Raw genomic sequence first — 22965 nt, forward strand, 5'->3', positions numbered from 1 at the left:
TGAAGGAAAAATAGATTACCTAGAAAATGACTTAACTTGGTGTAGCATGAAATATTTGTATCAGCTAGAGATTTTTTTATAATCTGGTAAGGTAAGACAGATAAATTTGGGGTGCACCCCCATGTAATAATTCCTCTAAGGGCTTAGACTGACATATTTTCCATTATAGATTTATGTCAAAAGTTGTCTTTAGTGACAGCTATTTTTCAGAACCTACTCTATGGCAATACAGTGACATTTATCCCTTAAGATTATAGTGTCACATACAGCAGCTCTACCTGCAGAATTGAGTGAGAAAAACCCAGCTTATCCTACTGACTGACAGCATAACATGGTCTGCCACGTTCAGGATGGGCTGTACTTGTCACCTGTCAGGTCTGAAGTAGCAGGAGGAGACATCCTCGTGGCTCAGCAGTGATGTCTGTAGCCACCTCTTGAAGGCTGGATGGCTTATTCTTGAAGCAGATTGTGTTCTCTTAGTTCTTACGCCAGCCCCACCGTGCTCAGTTGGATCATCTCATTATACGGAGAGCATTTGGGGCCCCCAAGGCAGGTCCCAGCATATCCATACCGTCAACAAATCAATATCACCACACAGCTTCCTCTTTGAAATGTGATTCTGAAGGTGGAGTAAGACCTGTCTCCTCTCACTATCACTGCTCTGTGCACCAGAGCTCTTCTATTTTTGCTGGGAAGGTTTAGGAGATGGGTCCATGAAGGACTATAATGGCTTTTAAGAAATTATTTATTTAACACATCAGGGCTTTTATGTCCTTGAAGTATTTCTCCTTCCGACTAGGCGCTTTGGTAGGTCACAAACTGATTTCACTGAGGCTGCCAGTCTTCAAAATATCTTTCGACATCTTCTTTAGGAAAAGCCTTGAGGGCATATGGCCATTCCCGCAGTCTGCAAGTTGTTGGTGTTCAGCCCATTGATCATCAGTGGTACAATTATAGGGAGAAGACCCTGAGAGGTTAGGATGCATGAACCAGGTGATGGGTGCATTACCAGGAAGAGTAAGCACACTCATTAGAACGATACAGATGGAGATTTTCATCCTGGTTTACACATTGACTCTGTGCTTCTGGCAAGTCATTTAGCATCACGTTCTGTTACCTTGTTTGTAAGATGGGCATAATGGTACCTATTGTGCAGGATTGTTGTGAAGCTGTGTGCTGGCCCGTAGGCACTGAATAAATGATAGCTGTTGATGTTATCACGTTATTAGAGTGTGGCTGAGCAGGACAGGTAAAGGTCCAGAGCAAGGGTGAAGAGCTAGCTGTAGGCCATTCTTCCTGTAAAGGTAAACTGGATTCGGGGTAAATATCTCTACGTTTTCTGGAACCAAACTGTTGAATGGGGAGGCTGCTCAAGAAGGGTCATACCATTTGGGATTCATTTGGGGTCAGAGGATAATAAGGGGACTCTTTATTTCTTGTGACACTTAAACTGGCTTTACGTGGGCTTTCCAGAGAGGCATTCCAGAAATGTTTTAAGTAATGTCAGAGTCGTCGATGGGACCCAACATGGTTTTGGCTGTATACATTCTGGTTGATATTTATTTACGAATTTGAAATCTGCCATTGCTTTTTATTCACCCCTCGGAGAGCGTGTAAGGGAGGTGATGAATTGATTGAAACAAGACTGCTGGAAGGCACAAGTGCCCTGGCCTTTTCCTGGTGAAGTAGACAGTCAGTCCTTGAGTGATAGCAGTGTCACTTCATCAGAACACCTTTGACTGACACAAATGGGACACACCTGAAACATTTTCATCCAGGTACTCTGACCCAGAAGTGTTATTTCTGGTAGTCAGTTGCTGAGTATCAAGAAAATGGACTCTTGCGACTCCGAGTTTGAAGGACAGGGAGAGGCCTGTTAGGGAAGCCTCTTTCTTGGGAGCCTCTTGCCGACGGCTCTGCTCTTACACCCCTCTGACTGCCTTGTTGTTGGGACTTTTGTGGTTGTGGTTTTCATTTTTCTCCCCTGCAGGCTGCAGGAAACGGTTGGCAGGTGCCACTGGCCCCAGTTCTTCCCCCAGGGTAAGCTTTTGGGGACTCCATTGAAAGGAACTCAGCTCTCCAGTCTTTTTGCCCTTTCTTCCTATACTTAAGCAAATACAAAATATTGCTTGAGTTTCTCTGATGATTTTTACTGATAAAGCCAAGCAGTTGGGAGTTAACAAAAAGCACACAGTGGCAAATTGCGAAGTTACATGGCAGTGGTAAAAAGCCATGGGGTAGAGTGTTTCAGCTCACAACTTTGGGGTCAGCAAGCCTGGGTTTGGATTTCTGCTCCAGTATGTATTAGCTCTTTGTCTTCTCTGAGCCCATTTCCACATCTGCACAATGGAGTTAATAATCTCTACTTCTAAAGGATTGTTGAGAGAATTCAGAAAGACTGTGAAATACAGAGTATAGTGCCTGGAACACAGTCGGCCCTCAAGAAAGGGGAGCTATTACTGCTGTTATTCGATAAAATAAGCCTATAAAAATAGTCCTTCCAGTTCTTTACTGGAAGAGAGTTGGAGCCTGACTTGAGCTCCCTTCAGTGATCCATTTCTTAATTCTGCAGGGAAACAGCTTTACGTGCTCCCTCTCATTTGTATCTTTTTTCTTCTCCCTTCTGCAAAAACATTAAAATCCTCATCCCTGGCCCTACTTGGCACAAATGGTGGGCATTTGGGTCCACTGGTGACCAAGGGAGAGTTATTTGAATCTATGGGTATGTACTGGACTGGACTTCCTACCTTCAATATCTTGTTTTATAGCAAAGGCAGTTTTGACATTTCCTCCTAGAACTTCTTAACAGTGATTGACTCAGGTAATCTTCCTATTTTACTTACAATAGAAACCAGGAAGGGTCTAGTCGTCCAATGCTCTGAAGTCCTTTCTGTCACCTTTGGATTAACCTTTGTGGAAAAGGAAAGAGGTCATTAAAATCGGTCATGATTTCCCAATTTCTCAAGCCAATGAATTTTACTTTTTTACGTGAGTTTGGCTTTGATCCTTGGATTTGTCACCTCTGTAAGGAAGTTTCATTTCCCTGTGAAGGAAAATGTATTTTCATTTGTAGCTCCGGTGTCACAGGAGCTTCCTACTTTTTTTTTTTTTTTTTTTTTTTTTTGCAGTACGTGGGCCTCTCACTGCTGTGGCCTCTCCCGTTGCGGAGCACAGGCTCCGGATGCACAGGCTCAGCGGCCATGGCTCACGGGCCCAGCTGCTCCGCGGCATATGGGATCCTCCCGGACCGGGGCACGAACCCGTATCCCCTGCATCGGCAGGCGGACTCTCAACCACTGCGCCACCAGGGAGGCCCAGGAGCTTCCTACTTTTTGCCTCCAAATATTTTAGTGATCCACGTGTCAGATGGATCTTAAACCACCCTAGGGGCTTCCCTGGTGGCGCAGTGCTTGAGAGTCTGCCTGCCGATGCAAGGGGACACAGGCTTGTGCCCTGGTCCGGGAGGATCCCACTTGGGCCCGTGAGCCATGGCCGCTGAGCCCGCGCGACCGGAGCCTATGCTTCTCAATGGGAGAGGCCACAACAGTGAGAGGCCCACGTACAGCAAAAAAAAAAAAAAAAAAAAAAACACCCTAGTTTGAGCCATTCATTGGCCCGTTTTGTCCCCTTTCTCACTTCTGGGCGCAGCTTCAGGCCCGGAGCTGGGATGAGTCCCGGTTTCATGAGAGCCAGAGTGATCTGGCCTCACCCGAGGTCAGGGTACACCAGCCTTGAGTTGGAGGGATGTGTAGGGGGTTATGCTGCACAAGAACTCAGGCTGAAAAGCTAATGACCAGGACCATCCTAGAAGGGGCCAGAAAAAGGTACTGTGCTGGCTCACCTTCCCTTATCCTTGACTCAGTGGCACCTCTTCTGAGGAGCCTGAATCCCCCTGCCCCATATGCCCTAGTCTGGGTTAAGACCCTCAGCACATAGGTGTCCCTCTGGCACACCTCCGGCTACATGTCTTCTCTAATCTTCCACTAGAAGACAAGTACTGTGTCTTCTAGCTGTATATCCTCATTGCTTAGTTGTACCTTCCATAGAGTAGACTCTCCATACATTTTTATTGAATTCAATAAATGAACCAACAAACATACTTGTTGGTAACGAACCAAAGTACCAGATCTAGCTTCCCCATGGTATGTCTGTGTGCCTTTGGACAGGTTTACTTAAACCCTCTGTTTTGTTTTCTCCTTTATGAAATGGTGAAATTAATGACTCCCCTGGCAACCTCATAGGGTGTTGTGAGCCTCCAATAAGCAAACATGTATGAAATAGCTTTGAAAATTGTGAGGCTCCCTCCATTTACTAGGTGTTAGTGTAGAAAAGTAGATCAGATACGGAGGGAAGTTCTACCACGAATAAATGGAACTATATGTTGGCTAATTAACACAGCATTACTGGCTCTCTTTATAAACACAGAGTTTTTAGCAGCTTCCCGAGTATCTCTCTCTATGCATCTCTCCAGAAATATTACTTTAAAAATGTGTTTTCCTTAAGCAAATTCACCTATTTCCACAAATTCTATTTTTAAACAAGTCATTCCATGGTGTTGAATAAACCAGTTGACCCTGCATAAGGAAATACTTTGAGGGATTTGTAGCATCAGTTTAAATTAATGAAAAGTCTGAGTGACAGACTTTTACAATAAATGCAGCTTTATTACTTGCAAACACATATAAATAACAGTGCTGGGAATAGAACATGGAGAAAGACAGCCTGCATCGGAGAATCGAAGTGAACAAATAAGAATCATTGATAATGAGGCTATTGCTGTGTGAATGTCCTGCTAAAGCCCATCATCCTCAAACTGGCTAACGTTCCCCTGGTGAAACCCATTTATTGAAGAAACTCTTTTTTCCCCCTTCATAGACGCGAAGAAAATCCTATTAAAACCCCCTTCGCATGGCTTCTGGATAACGCAGCTTTTCCAAACCCCAGTAGATGGCATTTAGCAGTAATGCTCTGCACTCTAGTTATAACAAATAGCAATTCTGAACAGCAAACACCTTCTGGCTGTTACAGCGATCAGCTTGTTCCAGTTCACCCAAGACTTTCCAGTTTGGGCACAGAAAGTCCCGAGTCCCAGGAAATTTCTCAGTCTCAGGCAAAGAGGGACAGTTGGTCACCTCCTGGCACCTGTGCCCTTAGGAGCTACTAAATATGGGGAAAGGTGCAGCTGTAGGAGGTTTACATTTGGAGGGTTGAAGGAGAGCTGGGGAATTGCAGCTCTGTTGGTTTTTCTGCCTTCTCTATTTACCTTCTCTTACCTTTTCTTGCCTGAGGCATTCTGAAAACTTCTCTCTTCCCTTTGCCCCCTCCAAATCCTGTCTGAGGGTGCAGTGTTACTTCAGAAAGTAGGACTGAGCAGAGGGGGTATAGCTCAGTGGTAGAGCATTTGACTGCAGAAAGTAGGACTGAAACAGTGAAGGTGCTTAATGATGATAATAGCTAACATTTCTATGGTGCTTACCACGTGTGCATTAAGTAAGTTAATTCTGATTAACCACAGCCTTCTGATCTGGACATGATTTATTGATACGGTTAACAACAAAAGCCACAGCACTAGTAAGAGAGGTGGGATCCAAAGCCAGACAATCTGTGCTGTCTTACCCACTCTACTGCCTGTCAGATGCTTGGCTTCTCTCCTTCACGGGTTCAAAACCTTCCTACCTTCTTCCTGTTCTTGATGGAAACCCTGATCTAAGCTTTCTCTCCTCTCTAGTCCAGCAGACCTGGGATGGGTGTCCTGTCTGGCTTTCCCTGGCCTGTGCTGCGAAATCCTATCCTTTCCTTGGTCTCTCCCCAGTCCAGACCCAGTAAAGTTGCAGTACCTTTCCTGCCTCTTGCACTATGCTTCTGTGCTCTCAGATTTTCTCAGGGCCGGAAGGTGGCATCTCCTGGGAGAAAGAGCCGATGACCTCCATTCCATCTCCTCTACACAATATCTCTTATGATGAAGCCATTGCCTACGTATCCCCTATGGAGCTGTGGAGCCCATGCAAGTAGAGACCCTTTAGCCCTAGACTGGAAGTCCAGCCTGGGTCTTAACTCTACCATGAGCTGGTTTGTGTGACCTTGGGCAAGTCACAGCCCTTCAGCATTTTATTTATAAAATGAAGGAGTTAGACAGGATGCCCTCTAAAGCTCTTTCAAGCTCTAACAGGCCATGAGATCCTATGGCAAGGATATTTGAGGGAGGGAGGAGTCTGAGAGGAGGAGGGTTGCCATAAAGCCGCCTTGGTGACTTTGAATTTCCAGTTCTTTCCCTGATGGCTTCCCAAACAGACCAAAGTGAAAGCGATTCAAAAGGAGCCCCGGGGTGTAATCATTCTCATTAGAAGAGATCTTCCAGGTATCTTTGGGGCTACAGGGGAGCAGGTAGGCTGGCTGTTGGAGATGTTGTCAGAGGTCTCAGTTTCTGATATTGGAGAGTTTGGTGTGAAACTCACATAATTAAACCTTAAAGGAACTGTCTTCCCCCATAGCACCTCACGACCCCAGTGGAGCTTCTGAGCAAAAGGAAGGGAATTCAGTGTCCGTTGCTCCTAATAATATTTGACACAAACCACCCAGAATGAAAATTAGAAGCCCTCTAACCACAGAGATATATCATTGAGGGGAGAGATACATCTAGAGGAGTGCCGAGGGCTGAAGGGCAGGTAAGAGCAGAGGGATACAAAATGGCTGAGAAAACCCGAGGGAGGGAGAACATTCTCTCTTTTCCGAGACCCTCCAGGCTAGAGAGCTAGGGTGATTTTTGACCTCGTTGTCCTTGTGTGCATTGCTGTGAGCTTTTATTAAGTATTTATGTATGTAGCAGTTTATATTTCACCAAGTGCTTTACAATCACTTTTATTTGGCTCGGTAAAGTTTTCCTGGAATCCCATCTATTTTACAATCAGGAGAGTCACTTTTGTTTGCTTAGCACCTCCCTGTGTACGGCCTCACACAATAGGCCACTTGTTCCCGCAGGAGAGCAGGTGCAAAGAGTCAAGGAGCTAAAGGCACCTGCAGCTCCTGGGGCGGTTGGAATGGGGGTGGTTTACACTTCAGTTCACCTTTCCTTCCCTCCGTTATTCTTTAGTTTTATTGCTGGCAACTAGAAAGCGGCATTGCTAGGCTTGGACCTGCCGAGGGCAGAGCTATTCTGCTAGACCTTGGCAGTGTGGTAGGCTCTTTCCCCTGTGCTCGTGGCTCTGTTCTGGTTCCTCTGGCCATGCCCACCGTGGCCACTGTCTTCCACCAGGCAAACACCTGCTGAGTGTGTTTCCTTCTGCTACCCAGGGCTCTCTGACTGCAGCTTAGATTCTGGGGCTCTGAGGCTGATTTTAAGAGAAGGCAGCAGAAGTGGCAGCTCCACTTTCTTCAGACCAGACCTTTCAGCGTCGTTGGGCAAGTCTAACACCTTATTCTTGCTAGTTCCTTCTCCCTCCCATCAGTCACAGTGGCGCTCTATGCCAGCTCTCTGGGTGTCACTATGTGGTGTAGGCTGCTGTGTGTGTCCTCGGCTCATGAAGTGGTAGAGCTGCATGCTCTCAATCACAAGTTTGCAGGGGAATCCAACACAGTCACTAGTTGAAGATTTCATTTTCTGAGGACCAGATTTGCCAAAGCCAAAATCAGGATCTGGCCCATGAAATACAAACTGGAGATAATGAGCTAGAACATTGGAAAATTCAGTACCTCCATCTGTCAGGGTTCTGTGGCTGAGCACAGGGCTATGTAAGTGCTTAATAGGTAAGTGTGGAATAAAGGGTATTTGCATTCTATACTAATGGAAGACAGCAAATCCTTTCTCTGACCCCCCCAAACTGAGAATCTAGACATTTCACCATCAGATTTGAAACTCTCTCAAAGTTATTGCCTTGACCATAGCAAATATAACAGATGGGTTAGAAGATTTGTTTTCACAACAGTAAAATCTCATTAAATCAGGCCCAGAAGTGGGCTAAAGTTTACAGTATTGGAAAAGGGTTTGTGATGCAAATTGATATTACTAGCAGGTGTGTATCTTGGGTGGGCTCAGTGTCGGGGCCCAGTGATTGGTCCCTGGGGACGGGACAGAGGCTGAAGGAGTGGTGCTTGGGCTATGGGAACTCTCCTGTCTAGATGGCCCAAGTGGGAAGTGACCCACCGCCTGAATACTGATGTTCGCTGGGGCACTGGGCAGGAACTCTGCCATTCCCTAGCTAGCCGTTGGTTTCCACAGTGGCGTAATCTAGCAGGTGGGACACAGGGGCAGGTTTTCCTGGCAGGACCCAGACAAAAGTCCAGTGTAAGACAGGTCCTCAGTCACTGGCTGCAGATCTGGGGGGAAGACCCCAGGGGAACAGACTGACAAGAGCTGGGCCGAATAGGTCAAAGAGTCTCCACCACCGAAGGTGAGCTTCGGGTGAGGTCTTCAGACTCAGTTCAGTTCAACAGACGCTTACTGACTGCCTACTGTGTGCTGGGCACTGGAGAAAGCAGAGGGCTGACTTGGGGATGAATACAAACAAGGAAACCAAGGTGGAATTCAGGCCGTATGGCCCGGAAAAATATAGAGGGCAAAAGGAAGTCATGCCTGAACATCTGAGATTCACTCTAAAAGCATGAAATACTGGCTCCGAGGAGCAAGACTAATTCCAGAGACTGGGGCCTGATAGGCCGGGCAGCTAAGCTATCACCTTCCTGCCTTTGTCACCATTGGCTCAGGATCTCGGGAGGGGCCTAATCCTGCACATTGAAGGTTTCAGCGCCTGTAAATGACTGTGGCTAAGACAGGAGAAGCTGACAGCAGAATAGTGGCAGGAATGTTGAGCTTTCTTTTAAAGTATTTCAGCAGTACCCATTCATGTGAAAACAGTTTATCCTTTGCTCATAATCTTGGGCGGTTCATTAAATAAAGTTCAGCAGGACATCCGACGCAACATTTAGGAGGCTTTCCTTTGTGAAACGCAACGCGAGAAAAAGGTTCACAAGTCACACTCTTCCCTAACTCACACTTTGCCTCTCCCTCAAACTGGTCTTGGGTCAGAGAAGTGTGATTGGAGGTGGAATTTTTGTGTGTGTGTGTGTGTGTGGTAGGTGGGCCTCTCACTGTTGTGGCCTCTCCCGTTGCGGAGCACAGGCTCCAGACGCGCAGGCTTAGCGGCCATGGCTCACGGGCCCAGCCGCTCCGCGGCATGTGGGATCTTCCCGGACCGGGGCACGAACCCGCGTCCCCTGCATCAGCAGGCGGACTCTCAACCACTGCGCCACCAGGGAAGCCCCATGGAGGTGGACTTGGAGAATCCTATTCTTCATTTTGAAGATCCCTGCATTAAAGAATAGATGTTTGGGCTTCCCTGGTGGCGCAGTGGTTGAGAGTCCGCCTGCCGATGCAGGGGACACGGGTTCGTGCCCCGGTCTGGGAGGATCCCACATGCCGCAGAGCGGCTGGGCCCGTGAGCCATGGCCGCTGAGCCTGTGCGTCCGGAGCCTGCGCTCCGCAAGGGGAGAGGCCACAACAGTGAGAGGCCCGCATAACGCAAAAAAAAAAAAAAAAAAAAAAAAAGAATAGATGTTTGTTGCAGACCCCGCAGGGACCCAGGACAAACAAAGCAGTGTTCCAAAGAGAAAGATTTGAAAAAGTGACTTTTCTGTCACAGAGAGGAGGAATATGAAATGTGGTGGGAGGAGACAGTGAAAAGGCTTCTGGCACCCAAAGTTGATCACTTGGGAAACTTGTCTACCTGCCCTGGGCCACAGGTAAACGATCTGTTCTTCAATGGACTAAAATTAATTCTGAACCATTTGAAGTCCTAACCAGTAAGTTCTCCGCCTCAGATGCCCCGTCCCCTGGAAGCTTTGTGAGGACATCTCTGCTCAGTGCTAGCTACCCACACTTTCTTAAGTCCTCTCAGTGTGGGGATGAGCAGATTTAAAGCTTCCCCTAACTACTCATTGCAAGGTTTACTCATCCTCTCTCAGGAAATCCTCTTCCAAATAACATTTATTGAACACCTATTGTGTGTTGGGTGCTTTCACATAATACCAGCCCTCTCATAGATGTTCTCAGCCCTCTGGTAAACACTTCACCTATGTTATCTCAACTTACTAACATTCATTATATCAACTAATCCTCAAAACAAATGCGGTGGCATTATCCCCATTTCACAGATAGGGAAGCTCAAGTTCAGCAGGGTTTAGTTACTTGTCAAAAGTCACACAGTACCAGCTTTTGAACCTATGTCTTGACTCCAAGGCCAGTGCTTATTCCACCACATGACTCAGCCTTTCTAAAATGTATTGTCTTTGCTGTCTCAGTAAACTATTTAGACCAGACTAAATTTTACGTCTTAAAAATAATTATTGGGCTTCCCTGGTGGCGCAGTGGTTGAGAGTCCGCCTGCTGATGCAGGGGACACGGGTTCGTGCCCCGGTCCGGGAAGATCCCACATGCCGTGGAGCGGCTGGGCCAGTGAGCCATGGCCGCTGATCCTGCGCGTCCGGAGCCTGTGCTCCACAACGGGAGGGGCCACAACAGTGAGAGGCCCGCGTACCAGAGAAAAAAAAAAGAAAAAAAAATTATTGATCATTATTTTGAAAATCAGTTACTTTCATACAGTGTTGTTATGTGTTGAGGTGTGTGACCTGTTCTTTGACCCCTTCTTCTTGGCTCTTCTATTTGGGGGAAGTTACAGCTCCAGTCACGTTCCACCAGCACTGCTGCCAATAATAATTTGCACGGCTACTGCTTGATCTCTCTGGGGCTCAGTTTGCCCATCTGTTAAGAGGAGTGCATTGAGCTAAATGATTTCGGGGGTCCTTTCCAACTCAAATATTTTTGAGTTAAAATCTAACTTAAAAAAAAAACAGAACTAACTTCAAAACAGGTAAAGATCATTTCCTTTTCATTTAACTCCAGTGGGACAAGAAAACATCTGGTTTTCTGGGCTACTTCTCTGGGCTAGAAGGACTCGGTAAATGAGTTTGGGGTGATTTAATAATAAATCCCCATCACACACCTTGCTCTGACATTTCCACCCCCAATTACTGAGCTTTGAATTACATATTTTTTTGTTGTTTTTATAAGCCTTACACTGGATCAAATTCCTTTCCTCCTTGGTATGTTCCCCTCAAGGATACCCCTCAGAGAACCCTTCACCAGCCCTGCTTGCCCTGGCTTAGTATCCTGGCCGCTTGTGGTCAGGGCTCAAAGCCCAGAAAGCAGTTCTCACCAGCGTTCCCACACATCAGGCTCTGTCTATCCCGCAGTTCTCGCAAGAATCACTTTTGCTTCCGTATTTACTTTTTTTTTTTTTTTTTTTTTTTTTTTTTTTTTTTTTTTTTTTTTTTTTGCGGTACGCGGGCCTCCCACTGTTGTGGCCTCTCCCGTTGCGGAGCACAGGCTCCGGACGCGCAGGCTCAGCGGCCATGGCTCACGGGCCCAGCCGCTCCGCGGCATGTGGGATCTTCCCGGACCGGGGCACGAACCCGCGTTCCCTGCATCCCCCTGCATCGGCAGGCGGACTCTCAACTACTGCGCCACCAGGGAAGCCCCGGTATTTACTTTTCTCTCTTCTTACCTCCAGGCTCCTCTGCAGAGTCTGCCTCTTCAGACAGACATTCAGGGGCTCCCATCTCAGGCATTTTCTCTCTATCTCCCCACAGCCACAGACTCTTCTCCCTGTGGTGGGTGATATCAACTCCTCAAGCTCTCCTCACCATCTGGAAAATATTCTTCGCTTCTCTAGGTCTAAATGACTTCTTGATTATATTCCAAGACCAATCTTTTAATCTCTCCTCACAGTGAGGTTTGAAAATAGGCTGAAAACAGATTCTAATACAGTTATTCCCTTATATAGGTAATGTCCACTAAATGAGGTGTAAATGTGTTTACATCTCCCTGATTTCTTCTCTAGCTTTTGCTTCCTTTGTGTTGAAATCTATTTGTAGTTTCTGAAAGGCTGTTGTTTGAGAATAGAAGTACTTCTTGGAGTATGATGGTCATACCTGTTTCTAGCACTCTCCTGGCTGAAATTTGCTCTGAAGTGGTACTACTGTACCAACAATTATGAAAAACATTTTTCTTTAAATATGTGCATAAATAAATGAGAAGCAAATTGTTGCTTTCTGTATTAAGCATATTTACAAAACTCAGCTATTTCCACCTTTATTTTTCTGTTCATTTATGTAAATTAATACTGCATCTTGGATAGAAAAAGGACATTTTCTTAGGCCTATTAATAAGGGTTTTCTACCCTGTGTTCTAGTCTTTTTATTCATTCATTTATTCATTTATTTATTTTCAGCTGTGTTGGGTCTTCTTCGTTGCTGCGCACAGGCTTTCTCTAGTTGCGGCGAGTGGGAGCTACTCTTCGTTGCGGTGCGCGGACTTCTCATTGCGGTGGCTTCTCTTGTTGCGGAGCTCGGGCTCTAGGCGCGCGGGCTTCAGTAGTTGTGGCACGTGGGCTCAGTAGTTGTGGCTCACGGGCTCTAGAGCGCAGGCTCGGTAGTTGTGGTGCACGGGCTTAGCCGTTCCACGGCATGTGGGATCTTCCCAGACCAGGGCTGGAACCCGTGTCCCCTGCATTGGCAGGCGGATTCCCAACCACTGCACCACCAAGGAAGTCCCTCTAGTTTGTTTTTAAAGCTACTTACACTCTTTAAATTATCCCATTTTTTTCACAGTGATTGTTGAAGCCAGAGTACTTTCCAAGGAAACAGTCTGATAAATCACTGAGTTTGGAGAAAGGGCTACTTGCAGTACTGCAGTCTCTCCATAAGATGGCGCTCTGAGAATGTGAGAGCTGTAACTTATTTGTAGGTCATCTATAACCCCGGCAGCAACGTGAAATTAAATAATTGGTGGGGGGAGGGTGACAAGTTGGTTTTTCTAAGACTTGCTTTCAAATACTTGCCACTAGTCTAATGCCTAGGAGGAGAAGGAAAGTGAATTTTCTAGGAACTTCTCTCTCCAAAATCAGCAACGTGCATTTAAGGAACCTTTTAAAGAAGGAATTTCTTCTAAAGGTGGGAGTTATGATACTAACTACTAACTACTTGGGAAAGTCCCTCTCAGGGTCTCAGTTTCTTCATCTACACGATGAGTGGATTGGACAAGATGCACTCTTAAGTGTGCTTCCATTTTGAATGTTCTATATTTGAATCCACTACACCCGTGCTGCCTCAGCCAGTACAGAGAGAGGAAGAAAAGTTTGCCCATTTTACACATGTTTGACTCTATTCCTCTTCTACAAGTGCTCTCTTTGCTTCAACTCTCCCAAGACCAGCATGCCCAGATGTCCTGTTTTAATTAGGTTCCTTTTCTCTTTACAGCTTTTGCACAGGTTTTCCTCCTCCTCCCCCATCCCTGACCAATCTGCCTGAACAGAGGCATGTCCCCCTTTCACTTCACAAATCAGGTTTGCTTGGTATGAAGGCAGTCATTTTCGTGCTAAGCAGATACCACACTGGGTGGGGGAAGGAGACACCACAAGTAGTGCTTAAAGGTGACACTTCTGACATCACACGTAACATGTCCAGTTAAGAAAAGTTTCCATTTAGGAGGTAGGAACTTCTCTCTACTTTTCCTCCTCCACTGGCCAGTATTCGTTGCCAGAACCGTGTCAAAGCTTTAGGAAAAAGCAGTGTTCTGGAGACAGGACAATTAATCTAATTAGAGATGAGCGTTACTAAGTAGATAACCCATCCTTAAAATCCCGCATGGCCGTCAGTGTCCCCATTCCTGACACTCTAGGCAGTGTGGATGAGGAGACTTGTGGCTGCAGTGGCTCATCCTCATTCGAAGCCTGTCATGAACCATTGTACATCATTGGCACAGAGGGAGTGAGTGGAAATGAAATGTTGAATTAATGAATTCATTAATGCAGCTCTACAGAGACACCCCTAACTGAGTCCCTCTGGCCTTGAAGCTCCGAGTGTACATGTTACCTAAAATTCCCTGGGGTTACATCACATATGTTGCATTGCTACAAGGCAGGGAGACATTCTCCAGCATTCATTTGCCTATTGTCCTTAGAGATTTCAGATCACCTTTGGTGTTTGTCTAGTGCCGGGTGGTGGTGGTGTATTACTTATTTCTCTAACTTCAATACCTTATCTTTCAAGAATGCAAATATTTCACTGAATAGTGATGCTGTTGGATTTCTGTTTGGGAGAAGAAACTCCGTACACAGGGCTCTCCCCAAGGGCTTTTAAAGGGCAAGCCCAGGAATCTGCTGAGTAGATAAAGACAGCAGTTGTTGCAGGCACTGTTGCAAGGTTTGTAGACCATTACCAGTAGCTGGCTAATTGTCTCATACAATGGGGCAGTGTGGTGTGGAAACGTCAAATATTTAGTCAGCATGCATTATCTCTAAGGAAGCAATAGCAGCAGAGTGGTTAAGAACAGAGGCAGCTGGACATGGACTCAAAGGTTCAAACTCCAGCTTTTCTATTGACTAGCTGTGTGACCTTGGGCAAGTGGCTTCACTTTGTGCCTCAGTGTTCTCATCTGCAAGAAGGGGCTGATAATAATACTGTCTGTCTCATCGGGTTGTTAGGATTAGGTGTGGTGATGCAGGGTTTTTTTCCCTCAGTGCTTGGAACAGTATTCAGCACAGAGAAAGCACTCAGTACTGACAGCTTGTGTTATTACAACACCAGGAGGTGCTTTAGGTGGTACAAAAGAGGACTAACCAAGCCTCTGCCTTCAAAGAGCTCACAGCCTATAGGGGCTGGCAAATGAATGTACGTAAAAGGAACACGAGCAACTCAGCATGGTACCCACAATACATTTGGGTGCAAGGGCAGCAGTTCAGAATGAATCAGAGTGGTTCTAGGAGGCCCTCAAGTCCCATCAGAAGACTTTAGGCATCTGCCGGGAAGGTGGGTAAGAACTTGAATGGCTTTTTTTGCCTCCGTTTTGAGAGGGGGTACTCAGAGTAATGCCCATTCTTAGTCACATCCTCCCTAATATATTGACTGTCCTTTTGAAATAGACAGGTTAACGTTACCTCATTGAAGAATAGAAAACCTATAAGCTGTGTTTAACCTAACGAAGTAGAATTTGTGACCTGATGATAACCATCTGAGGTGTGAAGAAATTCCAGGGTGACATTGTGTATATTCGCCCAAATATGTGTTCTCATAAGAAATCACCTTAAAACCGGGGTTCTAGTGAGGGCCAACATAACTCTTATTAACAAGAAAGATTTCCCAGAGGCCCTGAGCTATTCATAGGAGTTAGGCCCACTTTTTATTTTCCTTTTGTTTGTTTTTTGTTCTTTTTTTAAAAATTTTATTTAATTAATTAATTTATTGATTTTTATTTATTTATTTATTTTGCAGTACACGGGGCTCTCACTGTTGTGGCCTCTCCCGTTGTGGAGCACAGGCTCCGGACGCGCAGGCTCAGCGGCCATGGCTCACGGGCCCAGCCGCTCCGCGGCCTGTGGGATCTTCCTGGACTGGGGCACGAACCCATGTCCCCTGCATCGGCAGGCGGGTTCTCAATCACTGCGCCACCAGGGAAGCCCTATTTAATTTTTTATACAGCAGGTTCTTATTAGTCATCCATTTTATACACATCAGTGTATACATGTCAATCCCAATCACCCAATTCATCACACCACCCGCCCACCCCAGCCGCTTTCCCCCCTTGGTGTCCATACATTTGTTCTCTACATCTGTGTCTCTATTTCTGCCCTGCAAACCGGTTCATCTGTACCATTTTTCTAGGTTCCACATATATACGTTAATATACAATATTTGTTTTTCTCCTTCCGACTTACTTCACTCTGTATGACAGTCTCTAGATGTTTTCTGTTCTTGCTATGGTTGTTTCGTTTTGTTTTCTTTTGCCTTAAAAATAACTACTATATAAAATTTCGCTCATTAAAAATTAAATTATTTTAAAGATTTTAAAGTGCAAAAGACATAGAAGGACATAAAAGAAAAAAGTCAAACTTCCTCCAAAATCTTACTCACTGGAAGTAACCACTTTTACCATTCTTTTATGGATCCATCTAAAAATTTTCTGTGTATATTTGAACACATGTAAAGTGTATGAGAGTAATGTGTATGCAGACCCCTTTTTACCGCAAATAGAATCACACTGTACATTCTTAACCAGTACTTGTATTTGTTACAGTGTATCTTGGATTTGGGTCTATATCAACACATATAGATCTACTTGTTCTTTTAATGTCTGCATAGTATTCCATTTTAACACTCCTGGCTTTTAAGATTCTGTTCTACATCTTGTCTGGCTAAGGAGAAAGAGTAGAGACGTAAGAAACAGAACATGATATTGCAGATGGGGGAGAGATATTGAGACACCTAAAGGGATAGGGCAAGATCAGAGTTTTTGAATAGTTTTAAAATAGTGCCACTAAATTTTAGCAGCTGTAGACATCAGTCGAACCAGTACTTTTGGTTACTGCTTCATGGAGTAAATAAAATAAAGTTTTAGAGCTAAGCCATAGGCCAGCTCTTCCCAACACTTCTGTAACCAGAAACCATGCTTAATTTACTAGAGTCTTTTGAGGATTTAAATAGCACATGGATAGAGCAGAACAGTGGATGCTATTTCGACTTTCAGAAAGTTTGGCAAGCTTTTAAACTCAAAGCTGTTTTTAAAAAACTGAGTCACGATGGGATTGGGGAGCAGTGTTTAGTGCTGTCTCTTTAGCACCAAGTCCATGGCTTGGAGGTAAGAAACAAAAACAATAGAGCTAAAGGGGCATTTTTCTGAATAGCAGAAAATAGACAGTAGGGCCTCAAGGGATCAGCTATGGGACTGATTTGACTTAATATTTATAAATGATTTGGAAGAGGGAGTACAGGGCAAAATCAGTAAGTTGGCAGATGTCTTTACAGTATTCCAATGAGGATAATAAACTTCAGGAAGAGGTTTGTTTTGTAGGAGTGGGCATAAAAGTGGCCGGCAGGCTTCGATAGGAACAAGCCCAGGGAAATGTCTCTAGGGACACATTCCTGAAGTTCATTTCAGAAGATTTATAATGAGCCTCACGTCTTTCCCTGTGACTTGGGTCTCTGCTTCAGGTATCAGTAGATGTAAAGAAGAAGGAGATGGAGTTGGCAGTATCATCAAGAGAGAGATTATATTTAAACAGACAGCGTTATATATGAACAAAAAAAAAGGAGGCTAGTGGGGAGCTGATTCACACCAGATATATAAACAAAGAACGTTGCTTTACATTTCTTTAATACAGCCCCCAAAGGCAATTGGTATTTGGTGGTTGGTGATGTGTGTCTTCACTAACTTTTAAAGTTAGGTAAGCTGAATGTGTTAGGCTACCATTTTAGAAGAAATGCAATCAGATGTTCTCTTCAACGTTCCTACAAAATATTTTTCTTCTCAGAAGATGACTTTCAGTTATAAAAGTCAGACCTTGATTTCCTGACCTCCTCTGCTATCATGCATGGTAGCATCAAAGCATGTCCTTAATATTGGCAGATGCATTATATTATGGAAGGGAGCATCTAACACAGTCCGATCCATATCTTCTGAAGTTGTGAAATTTTCAGTAATAAAGAGATAATGAGGTCTGCCCTATCACCTCACACTGTGGTTGAGAAGCTCAAATGAGCTGAGTGATACAAAACTGCTTTGTAAAATGCTTTGCAAAAATACAGTAGTATTAATGATTCATTGCATGTCATAATTTGGGATTAGAAATACAAACTGATTAAATTCTAGAAACGTATCCTTTATAGATATGAATGTAAATGTACAAAGATTGGTATGCAAGAATGTTCTTTGCAGCATTGTTTATATTAGCAAAATATTAGAAATATCTCAATTGTTTATCAGTAAGGGATTGGATAAATAAATTATGATCTAGCCGTACAGAGGAATAAGAACAAGGCAGTTACTTATGTTCTGACGTGGAAATATATCCAAGATATATATTAAGTGATAAGTTGCAAATCAGTATGACTAGTATGATTCCAGTTTTGGTTAAAGCTACATGTTAGTATATGCATGTGAAAACCCCTAGAAGAATATATATCGAACTGTTAACCATGGTTCTCTCATGGAAGGATAGGATGATACAAGGACTTTTGCTGTGTGCTTCGTTTATTTCTGTATATTTGAATTGTTTATAATGAGCACTATTATTTTTGTAATTAAAAATATTAGTAAAAGAAATATGAATTTACCCTTAATTCTACTGCGTTATTGTAATTGTTTTTTAAAAATGTATAAAGTAGGGGCAAAAAACCTGCAAAATTTTCCATTTCTTTAAGAAAATATTCCATTATCAGGATGAGCAAAAAGCAAAAAAGGGATCAAAAGCCTCTTCCCCCTTTGGTAACAGTGTTCTGATCTTTCTTCATGATGGAAGATAAAGGAAGAAATGAAATCTGTTTCTTGTTCTGTTTTGCGTTTGTTTGCTTTGTTTTGCGAGATGAGGAGTAAATCTACGTAGAGGTCTGGAACCATGAGGGCAGCAAAGCAACCACCTCAGTAGTGAATTACTGTCCCAGTCGAAGTTGCCAAAGCCCCACACTGAAAGGCAGCATTGCCCAGGATTGTTAATATCCCCATTCTCGCATTGGTAAGGATGTCCATAGATACCTTGAAACTTCAATCCTGAGGCGAAAGCCTATGGCTTATCCGGGGGCAGCACGTTAAAACCTTCCCTTGAGCTGGTGTTCTGTCTTCCCGTGGAGAACACAGACAGAAGCTGGCCGGCATAATTTATGCTGCAAATGGCTTAGGAAAGCATCCTGAAAAGCAACCCAGCCCCCAGACCTGCAGGAAATGATGGGAGGAAGAAGTGGAGAAGAAGGAAGAGGTAAAGAACATGCAAGAGTCTTTCTTCTTCAAATGAGGAGAAAGCATACTCAGAGTTAAGGACCTTCCTGTGTGCTTCCCTGGCCAAGACCCAACAGCTCCCTTAGCATAGCTCTTCTCACTCTGCATGCTCTTCTGGACTGTACACTAGACTGAGGGCACAATAAGGACAGAGACCTTGTCTGTCTTGTTCATTGGTGTATCTCCAACACCTAGAAAAAAAGGATGTTGAATGAATACTTGTTGACTGTTGAATGTTCTCTACTGCAGGTAGACTCTATCTGGAACGGTCTACTTTTGTACCATGCAGTCATCCCATGGGTTGGAAGGCTGAAGAGAGCCTGCGGTCAGCTTGACCATTGGTGCCAAATACGGTCAACTTGCACTTTGCTTGGAGCTCTCTTGTGACAAACCTTTTCTTTATCTTCATGTTTCCCAGGTACAGCCAAAAGGCAGCAAGAAATGGAATGAAAAATCAGTTCAACCTCCATGAGCTGAAAATGAAGGGCCCTGAGCCAGTGGTCAGTCAAATTATTGACAAACTGAAGCACATTAACCAGGTATGTGTATATCCAACAAAAATGGAAATGGCAAAAAAGTGGTGGATGGATGATGTCCAGTGTTCAAACTGTATTCTTGGGCTTTTGGAGAGGCAGCCATTGTTCATTTTCTTCAAAGATTCTCTCTGCTAAAAAAAGGACTTCTGACCCTTGTTTTCGACCCCGCTTTTAAATTATAAAGAAAATATTGTAATATAAGAGAAAACAGAAGGATAAGCACTTCTGACAACCCAACTAGTCTATTTTGTTTTCATTTTTACACGTTCTTTTTAAATATTTGTTCATAAAATCACACACAGACTTTTTACATGATTGGAAGTATACAAGTGATTTCTAGTTCTTAAAATTAACACTATATTGGAAACACTTTTTCATGTTGCCATATATCTTCATATTAATCATTTTCTGTGGCTGCAAAAGATTCCTTTAAGTATTAATTATAATTAATCAATCTGCTTTTGCTATGCATTCAGATTGCTTCAAATTTTTGCCATTATACATGGCGCTATGCAGGAGAGGTAGCTTTATCTCCTGATCTTAGATCATTTTCTTAAAATACTGGTGTTATTGGGTTAAAGGATATGAGCATTTTAATGCATGTTTCCAAACCACTCTCCAATGGGGATGTATCAGCTTTCACTGCCACCAGCAAGATACGAGAGGACCAGCTTCACTGCACCCTTGCCAACTTCTGACTCACTGCCATGCACCGAGACACCCACAGATTCCCTTAACCTGTACACAGTTTTTCCTCTTAGAAGGAGTTTAGTAACTAAGACACAGATAGAAGTTAGTTGTACCATCTGCTTGTGATTGCTTTGTGGCCACAATTTTTTAAAGGCCATCAAAAATGCCACCAGATACCAGAGTGACAGTGTTCCTACCCCATGGTCCATGGGTGAGAAGGCGCTGGCACCACTGACTTCTATGTGTAGCCTAGGAAGAACTTAATAAAACTAAAATCCTTATGCAAGGACAGAGGTTTCTGTATGACAACGCTGGCATGATTTCATTTTTTCATATGAAGTTTAGCAGTGAAATATTTGCGGTTTTTAGAAAATGTTTGGAAGGGCTTTCTAATAGTGCTGTATTTCACTGCAAATGGCATGTGAAAGTATCCACTACACTTTTGAGTAATAAATAGTTGTTACTGCTGCTGAGCACAGGATAGTGGCAGTATTTGCATAACAGATCCTCCTTTTGGTGAACTCACAACTTCACTAAGTTCTATAAAGCCTGGTTAGATATAGTATGATTATTTCAAAACACACCTCTGAAGAGTTCAGAGCACAATGTAAACCACTCACTGCTGAACTGGTGTGCTTTACCTGGGGACAATGGCAGTATTTCTCCTCTGAATTATTTCCAAATTATATCAAACCAAATGTGTCTGTGTGGCTCCACTCAACTGGCTAGACCCAAGCACTGGTGAGGCTAAAAATCTCAGGGTCCATTACTGTGCCCCTAATTCTAAATGAAGAATATTGTCAACAGATCTCTCTGGTCAAGAGACGTTAAGGAACACCTACTGTGTGCTCAGCCAGGTACCAGGGAGTTTGAGGATTCAAAAGAAGTCTAACCATCTGTTTTCACAGCTTCCTTGGAGGAGACGCACAAGCATGGAAAGTGCTTAAATACAAATAAAAGGCAGCCTATAATGAAGAGCCAGACGGTGATGTTGCTCGTCAGTTTTGGGGGGTTTGCTTAGGCCTAAGGTGGGCTAGGCTAGTGTAAGAAGGATTTCATAAGAAATATCAGAGAAAGACCTGTGACTGGATGCCCACCATGAAAAAAGGGAAAGCTGCATCAGACCATATGATCCAATAGTCACTAAAAATATTTATAGCAAGCCCCTTTAGTAAAGACTTTGGACGTTTGATATTAATGCTGTGGGAGACCATGTAATATCATGAAAAGAAGATGGGCTTTGGATCCAGATGGATCTGAATTCACCTGTGTATCTTACTAGATACATAACCTTGGGCAAATCATTCAACCTTTCTGAGCTCTAGTTTTCTCATCTATAGTACTTAGAGTTGTCAAAACAGTCCCTTACAAGGTTATTATGAGGATGAGAAATTATATCTATGTATCTATATCTATTTTATTATCCCATTATATAAAATGTACATATAATTATGCATCTTTACATATATACACAAATATATAATTGCATGTGCGTGACAGAGTTAAGATGATTATTACATTCACGATTTTCTCTATAGGCAGGACTTGAGTGAGTTTGAAAGGGAGCAGTATTCCAATGCTTTTTGCCAGTCTAATTGTGCCACCCAAATTTTGGGTGGATCAAAAAGATCCCTTTGATGCATCTCTTTTCTCTCCCATATTGTTTCCTTCTTTCTCTTTACACTAACTTCCAGCCACAAAAGCTGAAGCCACTTCATATGTAGGGAGGTGTATATTGTCAATGTCAGAAAGGTCACCATTATAATTACGTTTGCCATGGTGTATGTGTGAACATTTTTGGTTCCCTTACAAATACCATTGAGCAACCAATTAATTCTCATTGATAGACCAGTTTTACCTGTTTCAATTGAGCTGTTAAATTGGTTGGGCTCCAAACACCCACATTGATTTTTTTTTTCTCGTCTGTGTTGCTTTACATGGCCAAAGCGTGTCTTCTTTCAGACCCTCAGTAAAGTTCATATTTTGGCCATGATTCAATCTGAAAGTGAGAAACTTTAGGGAAGTCATAAAGAAGAGTGTTAGGATGATGATGATGTTGATGATGATAATGTGTTGTATTTGTATAGCATTGAACCATATTTCAAAGTGCTTTCATGTCCTAAAAGTCTAACTGCTCATGTTGGAAAAAATATCCAGCCTGGAATTGTATAAGATATAGTACTGTCAAAGAATCATGCTTTTCAGGAACTCATTGTTACCCTTGGATATTATTTCACCCTCACTACCTCCTGCGAGGTAAGTGATAATGTTTGTCCCTTTTTTATAGCTAGGGAAACTGAGGCAGAAAGCCATTAAAGGCTGTGCAGACATGCTGCCAAATCATCCAGTAAGTTCAGTTGAAAATTCAATTAATCATCCAGATGTTGTTTCCTGAACACTCCCAAACATCTGGATTCACTGAATGCCTGGCTAAATGGACCTAAAGTTTTAGTGATGAGGAGGTAGAATCAAGTTAACTTGCCCCAGTTCACATGTAAGTGAGTGCTGAATCTAGGAGTGTAATGTTCTTTTTCCTAAGCCCCTCACTTGGTGCTGCATCTATTAAACTACAGTAGGATGCTCCAGTGTACACAACTGTAAATGCGGAGATACTTGTGTCTATGCATGTATGCCCATGTGTGTCCATCCAGATGGACTGTAGCTAGGCCGTTTATGAGCACATCCCAAAATAACTCTTCACTTTCTTCCATGGAAATTCTCAGCTGCCTCCTTTCAGGTTATGGTTACTGTTGATAGCACTGGAAATAATATATTCACTAAGGGAATAATGTAACATTATTTCCATATTGACAGCCTCACGGTGTAACCTCGAGGGGATGGGTTCAGGGTCAGGCCTGGGCCCCTTTCCTGGGAAGGCCTGCAGGTGTGGAATGTCCTCCCCTCCTCCTTGCAAGCCAGAGT

At 43.7% G+C, this 22965-nt stretch overlaps 1 protein-coding gene across 1 annotated transcript in view; it reads left to right on the forward strand.

The window, feature by feature from the left end:
* GPC3 (glypican 3) overlaps positions 1-22965 on the forward strand; it is a 439275-nt gene that overhangs the window by 294643 nt on the left and 121667 nt on the right. The window contains exon 6 of the mRNA XM_081222401.1: positions 19236-19356. Coding sequence (XP_081078527.1) covers positions 19236-19356 — 121 coding nt within the window. The remainder of the gene's footprint in view (positions 1-19235; positions 19357-22965) is intronic.

Source organism: Mesoplodon bidens, assembly GCF_964165515.1.
Source record: "Mesoplodon bidens genome assembly, chromosome: X".
Classification (NCBI taxonomy): domain Eukaryota; kingdom Metazoa; phylum Chordata; class Mammalia; order Artiodactyla; family Ziphiidae; genus Mesoplodon; species Mesoplodon bidens.